This window comes from Anolis sagrei, chromosome 3, assembly GCF_037176765.1.
Source record: "Anolis sagrei isolate rAnoSag1 chromosome 3, rAnoSag1.mat, whole genome shotgun sequence".
NCBI classification, from domain to species: Eukaryota; Metazoa; Chordata; class Lepidosauria; order Squamata; family Dactyloidae; genus Anolis; species Anolis sagrei.
In genome coordinates, this window is record NC_090023.1 from 213,431,381 (window position 1) to 213,439,628 (window position 8,248).

General features: G+C 37.9%; 1 protein-coding gene across 6 annotated transcripts in view; it reads left to right on the forward strand.

The window, feature by feature from the left end:
* Positions 1 to 7,498, forward strand: part of STN1 (STN1 subunit of CST complex) — a 43,156-nt gene extending 35,658 nt beyond the window's left edge. For all 6 annotated transcript variants that reach the window (XM_067465850.1, XM_060768337.2, XM_060768341.2 and 3 more), the window contains 3 exons: positions 3,093 to 3,215; positions 4,775 to 4,847; positions 6,036 to 7,498. In XM_067465850.1, coding sequence (XP_067321951.1) covers positions 3,093 to 3,215; positions 4,775 to 4,847; positions 6,036 to 6,193 — 354 coding nt within the window. In that variant the 3' untranslated portion in view covers positions 6,194 to 7,498. The remainder of the gene's footprint in view (positions 1 to 3,092; positions 3,216 to 4,774; positions 4,848 to 6,035) is intronic.
* The last annotated feature ends 750 nt before the right edge of the window (positions 7,499 to 8,248 follow it).

Below are 8,248 nucleotides of genomic sequence, written 5' to 3' on the forward strand. Positions count from 1 at the left end.
GTCCTAGGTTAGCAAATTATACATTTGTTGTATAATTATACATTTCCAACTTAAGGAAAACCTATCGTGGTATTTTCTGGGGCTGAGGGTATATGACTTGCCCAAGGTCACACAGTGAGCTTCCATGAATAAGCAGTGAATCTAACCCTGGTCTCCAGAATCGCCATCGAACACTCAAACTGGTATTCCATGTTGGCTCTCAAATTATACATAGGTATATGTAAACTACATACTGTGACATACATATACATAGATATGGAAGGGGAATTCGCAAAGAGAGGCCCAGAAGACAATGAAATAATAACAGCATTTCTGTCATGTTGTGCTTGATATTTGGTATAACATCACACACAACCTACTCCCACCTTGTCCTTGGAAACACTTTTATGATTAGGGATTGTAGTAACCCTTAATATAAAGCAGGGGTGGGCTGAGCAAAATTTTCAGACCAAAATTGTAACCAGAAGTGTCTTCCATCTGGGTTTTTTTTCAGGGTTATGAAGTTAATCCTTTGCTTCTGAAAGCCTCCAGGAATAGTTTTTGATCTTTTTTAGATGAAATAGTTTGAGTATGCAGGGATTGGGGCGGGGGGATCCAGACATGTCTGGGGGTGCAAAAAGGCCATGGAGGGTTATGCGTGCCAGCTCCCAAAGGATGCGAAGACCAGAAGCGAGAAACTGAACACTTTTAAGCTAACACCAACATCAGGCAGTGCTATCAATGTCTGTACAAAGCAGGTGACAGCAAAAGTTCACAGGCCATTCCTGCGACTTAAATCAAAATGTAAGACAAGAGCAAGTACTTTCTGACATGGCTATAGCTTTTCAGCTTGGAAAATTCAAAGAGGAACTCTATTACACTATTTTGGTTTTCCTAAGCAAGTAATCTACCCAAGTCAGAAGTAACAGAAAGAATAGGGATAGAGTTCTCACAACAACAAAAAAGAGCAGTTCAGCATGTTTTAATACTTTTTAATTCAAAACTAACTATGCACATAAAAACCTTGCAGAAATACACCCAAAGTAATAATGTTTCATCTTAAGCTGCCCATTATCCTTAATGTTACTATTTGACTTACGTACTTCATCCACCAGCTCTATCCTTACAGTTGAGTACACCAGTCTGCCCACCCGTGCCCAGGAATTGTTTATCATTGCAGGTTCATTGGTTGATGGTTGCTCCTATATACAATGTTGTTGTTTTATTCTGTCTTTTGTTGTTGTATTTTATATTCTAGTGTATATTTTTTAACCGTGTTTGTTTTGGGCTTGGTCCCATGTAAGCCACCCCAAGTCCCTTCGGGGAGATGGAGACAGGGTATAAAAATAAGATTATTATTATTATTATTATTATTATTATTGGGTTGTTGTAGGTTTTTCGGGCTGTATGGCCTTGTTCTCTCCTGACATTTTGCCTGCATCTATGGCAGACGTCCTCACAACCTCTGAGGATGCATGCCATAGATGCAGGCGAAATGTCAGGAGAGAATGCTTCTAGAACATGGCCTTACAGCCCAAAAAACCTACAACAACCCAGTGATTCCGGCCATGAAAGACTTCAACAATATATTATTATTAGTATTACTATTATTATTTTAAAAACTGAATGAATCTTTTAATGTAACCACTGAAGGCCTTCTTCAAAAGTCCATTCATTAATTATTTTTTTCACATACCTCAATTTTTCTTATTTAATTTAGAGGCCAAACCAATTATCTACATTTTCAATAAAGATTCTAGAGACAGCTGATGAGTCATACTTATTTACTCTTCCATGCTGAAGCTTCTACAAGCTTTTAGGCATATTGCAAAGAGTTTAGCAGACGTAAAAGGGAGTTTTACTATTACAGAATTTTTAAATAGGTATGCCCATAGTCTAGAGCAGTCATGGGCAAACTTCGGCCCTCCAGGTGTTTTGGACTCCCATAATTCCTTGAAGTCTAAGACACCTGGAGGGCCAAAGTTGGCCCATGCCTGGTCTATAGTGATCAGTACATTTCTTTTCTTTTCCCTTTTCTTTATATATGTATAATCTCTCTGTTTCATCATCTCTGTGTTATTTGCTTAAGAACCTCATGCTGCTTTCCTACCCTTCTTTAGGCCAAATCTCTTTGTAGATTTCCATACACAATGAAGCCCCAGAACTACCTTCTAAAACCATACTAGGGGTTTGTGTTGAGCAGTGGTTGGAGTGCTGAATATAGACCTGGAAAATCCAGATTACAATCCACATTTAGCTAGTAAATTTTCAGGGTGAGGCAGTCATACATTCTCTTTCCACAGTTTACCTGCAGGGCAAATCTAAACATAATATCCAAGTTTGAAAGAAACTAGTGACTAAAAAGTAAACAGGAGGTGGTCAGCAGACAACTGATAATGTATTATATGTGTGGGAAGTATATTTAGGGTTAGTAGATAGATTTGTACTAAAGTGAGAGCCCCATCCCCAAAACCAGAAGCAAGACCCTTCGTGCTAAATATAAATAAGGGGAAAGTGGCATGTAGCCATCCATATTGTAGGGCTGTAAACTAAGGAACAAGCAAGTACACTCAGGAGTGTTTGTGTTGCTTGTAAGCCAATGAATAAAGTTAGTGAAGAAGTGTTTGGAAGTACAAGCTCCTCTCTTGTACTTTTACGATAATACCATTTCTTGTGCTTTTCCTGTCAACTGTAAGAAGTTCATCATTAAGTATTCTCTTTCAGGAGTCATCTGACTTGAGCTTTATGTCAGCTTGCACAGAGTGTTCCTAATTAAAGTCTGTCTTCAGACAGAATTGATACACGAGACTAAAGTGAATAATTATCATATTTCTTTCTTTTATTGCAATCCCTTCAGTTCATTTTTATTTTAAAAATGGATCAGTGTGTCTTACAAGATAAATTATCCTGGCAGCAAAGCATTCCATCTGCTGAGGAAAGGTTTGTTCAAAAGCTGCTTTAGTCTCACAGGCTGCTATTTGTAGGAGGGTGGTCCTGACTTTGGTATCCTGTGTAGACCCCAAATAAACAACCTAGATGTTGGTCTGTCTTGAATACTTCTCCTTGTACCAATATGTTTCTCTTTTTGTCTATTTCCCTTCCTTCCACTCAAGACAGATTCCAAATCGCATTCCTTTTCCAGTTTGATTAGGGAGTCCTTTCTGGAAGCAATAAGGATTCTGGAAAATAAAGGTGTTCTTTTCCAGAAATCAAAGAATCCCAATGATACATACTATGTAAGTATCAAAATTCTGGTATACACGTGTTGTAGAAATGATTACAGCATATACCTGTCGTGCTTTCCATGTGTCATAAGGATACAATTATTTCCTTATTTTATTCACATTAACATATGGGGAAAAATCACACAAACACAGAGTGGGAAGTGTGATTGTTACCCCAGTTTTGCTTTTTTTCTTTTTCTTTTGGGGGCTTATTTTGCAAACATTTAGCCAGGTTTTTGCAAAAAAAAAACAAAAAAAAAACCCTCTGTCTTGGTAGAAAATAAATTTGTGGAAAATAAGTTGCTGTTGACTAGACTTGGGCCCGAATCAGTATGATCAAAAATGATTTGCAGTTTTCAGTGGACCATTTTGTATAATATCTGAAAACAGAGGGGGAGAGGGGGGAAAGGGAGACGAAAAGCCCAGCAAAATGGAGAGAACCAGATTTTATCGGTTTTGGAGAGGAAGGAGTTAAGTCTGCAATATACCTGGGGCAGGGATCTCTGCCCCATCTTCGGCAGAAGCAGTGTCTTCCATTTCTTCTTGGAAAGTTCCCTCCTCCTCTAGATAGGGCCCTGGGAACTCACTTTCACAGCAGCACTTTCATGGAGCAGGCACTTAATAGTCTCTGAGTTCCTCTCAGAGCATAATGGGAGTTGAAATTTCCCATAATGGGAGTTGAAATGGAAAACTTAGAGCAAAATAATATTCTGTGCTACCATAGCCTCTTAATGGAAGGTGCAAACATGCAAACAAAATCCAAGGCTATAGGTGAATTTGACACCTATTGCCTTAGATTTTTTTTTGTATACTGGAATCTTTTTGTATGTTGAAGATGCCTGGGAGCCTTCATTTCTATTGTTGTATTTCTTGAAAAAATATAGTTGCCTCTAATTGTAGTCCTGGATCTTGTCTTGTAAATACTGTGTATATTATATGTATAGAATTTTCTGCTGAGGAAGGGCAAATGGGTTGCTTTTCCTGTTGTCCTTCCTTTTAATCCAGGCAGGTTTTCATAAATAGCTGTTTGGTGAGAAAGAGACTGTTTACCAAGTTGGTGTTATATTTGAAACATTTTTGTAATTTTTAACTGTGCTTTAAGATCTGATCTTGTTTTGTATTTAATTATATTTGTATTTACTTTTAATTGAGCCCCTTGGTGGTGCAGTGGGTCAAACCACTGAGCTGCTGAACTTGCTCACCAAAAGGTTGGTGGTGCAAATCCGGGGAGTGGGGTGAGCTTCCACTGTTATGCCCCTTTCAAAAACATGCAAATGTGAATAGATCAATAGGTACCCCATTGGCGGGAAGGTAATGACATTCCATGCAGTCATGCTGGCCACTTGACTTTGGAGGTGTCTAAGGACGATGCCGGCCCTTTGGCTTAGAAATGGAGATGAGCACCACCCCCCAGAGTCGGACATGACTAGACTTCATGTCAGGGGAAACCTTTACCTTTTAAACTTACTTTTAATGTAAGCAAACTTGAGTCCCAATTTCTGGGAGACATATAGGATATAAATTCAATCAAGAGATAAATGTACATTCTTTTTTTCTCCTGTGTTCTCCAGGTGACTGAGCAGGACAAAGAATTGCATAGAGTCACCCTTGAAGTCCTCAGAGACGATTGTAAGAGGCCAAAATGTAAGTTTAGCCAGGTTCCTGTTCACAAACACAAGCATTTATTCATGTTAAGTTCTAGAAAATTCCTTGTATAATTCACACACCAAAGGAAATTAACTGCCATGAAAAAGATAGATATGGCCACTGCTACTATAGTATGCAAATATGGGTATGCATATCATCCACTTTATTGTAATGCTATACACCGTTTCAAAAATTACTTTTTTGGACTGCACCTGTCGGAATGCCTTAGCAGAAAATTAACTAGAGATAGTAGTGAAATATTTATAATTCAGCATCCAGATAAGTTGTTTCAAAATACTTAAGACTTCTGCTTGTGTAGACAGCTTCATACCTGCTGCTGAAATTCATCCTCATGTGGCTGTATGAATTTGATCCCCATCGATCTCCCCAACTGCCTCCGACCACATGTCTGCATACCATAATGGGGAAAGTGACATTTCCAAGAAGCAGCAGCAGGCTATGAATGAGTGGTAATGAGCACCCTCTTAATCATTTAGTGCAGGGGTGAGCAATAGCAAGGAATTCGTGTGCGTCACTGGTCTTCAACTGGACCATGGGTGGCTGCACCCTCCTACTGTGCTTCTTGCTTTTTTTTTTCCTTTTTAGGAAAAAAAAATCAAAATATCTTCATGCTTATTTGGGGAAATGGGAAAGTCTTGATTTATTTCCTTGTTTCTAAAAAGACTTGTGATGGAACTCTTATCTGGATTGGACCTGCAGGATCATTATCCTTGGGGTGGGGTGAACATTTTAAATCAAAAACTCCCAGCTTTTTCACAAATGGATGGGACCACCAAAGAGGGGACAGTTCATCAAAGAGCTCTGATTGGTTAACATCAGGAACTGAGGACTATAGCAGATCTGGGTACAGAAAGTTCAAAATGTATTGAGTGATATACGTTGTGTTTCATTTTTCATCTAATGCAAAGAATTCAAAGCAACATTTTAATGCAGGATTTTGTCTCTTCAAAATGGACAGTATCATTTTTGTTACAAAGCAAATCAATACTGAACTAAATAATAATAATTAACATACTTGAAAGGACTTTGAAAATTCTGCAGTCAGAGGAACTGTTTTTGAATATATTCAGATTGTTAAATACATGTGCACGCGCATAACCTATACACATAGCATAGAGAATGTTTCCATCCATCAACCATTTCATATTTGCTTTATGTTTATAGATGCTGAAAAAGGCTGCCATCTCCGCCACATTCTCAGTTGTTTACAGCAGAGTTACAGCCCTTATGTCACCGAAATTGTGGTCCGTTGCCTCCTAGACTGGTTGGAGACCAACAGTGATATTGTCACTACCATGGAAGAATACTATACTGTATTTTAAATGGCATGGCATGCCTCCATAGAGCCAAACTTTGTACAGTAGGCCTAGCAGAAAGTATGTCTGTACCACAAAGAACTTGATTGTGTATTTCCTGAATCGTTTCTCATTTAGAAGATTAGGTGCTATGAAATTCCTAGCTACTATATCTTACTAAAGGTTTCATAAGATAATGCTATTACTCAAATAATATCTGTTCTGAACATAAGAATCTTTCTAAACTAGTGGTTCTCAACCTGTGGGTCCCCAGATGTTTTGGCCTTCAAATCCTAACAGGTGGTAAACTGGCTGGAATTTCTAGGAGTTGTAGGCCTAAACACCTGGGGATCCACAGGGTAAGAACCATTGTAAACAGAAAGGAAACTCATGTTGTGAATGCCCTCTTGTGGTTGGATAGAAGACAAAGCAACAAACTGAGCATTCAGATGTCATTGTTCAATAAATAACAATGGTCTAAAGAACAAGTTGGTAACCTGTTACCCTCCCAATGCCTTGGACTACAAAAACATAATCTTGGACTCTGTTGCCTGAGCCTCATGGAGTTTGTAGTCCAAACATCTGGAGAGTACTCAGTTGCCTACTACTGACTTACAGGAATGTTGGGTTCCTCTTCTTTAGACTTTCTCAGAGTCTTTTGGCATTTCAGATTTTAAGTCTGTGACTTGAACAGATTATGGTTTATGTTACATAGACAACCTTATGCATGCTATTTATAAGTCTTCTACACACTCTAGGAATTATACTCATTCCACTTTTAAAAAGATACAGAAGTGCCTTTAATTAGATCCTTCTGACTCCTCAACATATTTTCAAGTCCCATATACTTTTTAAATAATGTCTTTGTGTGCTCCATAAACAATTTATATACCCGTTTCTGTTGTCCCATTCAAGGAATATTGTGAGAAATAACAATCTATTATAAAGTTATTGACTTATTTACTGTAGGAAATTGTCTTACTGTAGGAACTGAGGTACCTCCTGCCATATTTACAATGTGATTTTTTATTTAACCTTGCTTTAAACCAGTTACATGTTTTCTTAATTAACTTTTGACTAATAATGCTCTTCAGAAGAGGCAGCGTTCTAGCTATTTCAGTAAGTACTGTATGATATTTCATACTTCAATTACCTTATTTATTTTTGGAAAATTATTTGGTATTATCACAAAGATGCAAGCAGAGAAACACTCTCAGGCTTAACATGCATTATCTCTATAGAAAGTTAAGGTTTCTGGAAAGCTGAAGCAAGTGTCATATTAAATATAATGCCATGAGATGGAAAAAATAAAATAAAAGTATATACATTCTTGCCTGGAGTCATTTTAAAAATGAGTACATTTGGACTTCATCATAATTCAGTATTGCAAAATTGCTTCTACAAAGTAGGCCATTGCATAGGATGAATTCCAGTATTAAAGAAAATCCCTGTCTTTTTTGGATCTCTGCGGCATTATCCAAAACAGAAAGGTAACCCTGGCTACAGCTTCTGATCTGGACATAACAGGGAAGCACCTGACTTTACTAAAGGGTCTAGCAGGGCTAAAATGTGTAATAAGTTCAAAGCTGAGAAAAGTCAGGTGAAAATATCTAATATGCCAGAAAATACCAGACAGCTTGTTGCTCTTCTCCAGACTCTAGTTGTCTAAGCTTACACATAATGAGCCAGGGATCTGAACTAGAGGCTCTAGTGACTGAATGCTTTTCTCAAGCGATCTCTCCTAACCTGTGGTTATTACAAGTGTTTCCTAAATAACATTCAATTCATAAAAATCTTGTCTAAACTAGAAGGACAGAGAGCGAAGATGATTACAGAAGGTAGTTCTATTGCCAATTGAGCACTTTTTTCTAGAACTGCCAGAAAGAAATTGGTAAATTAGTTCTGCAGTGAAAAGTATGCATGAAACTGTAAGCATACTATTTTATTTATTATTTATTTGCAGCTTTTATATTCCGCCCTTCTCACCCCGCAGGAGACTCAGGGCAGATTAGTGTACACATATATGGCAAACATTCAATGCCAATTTTTGACATACAAATATATACAGACATACACAGAGGC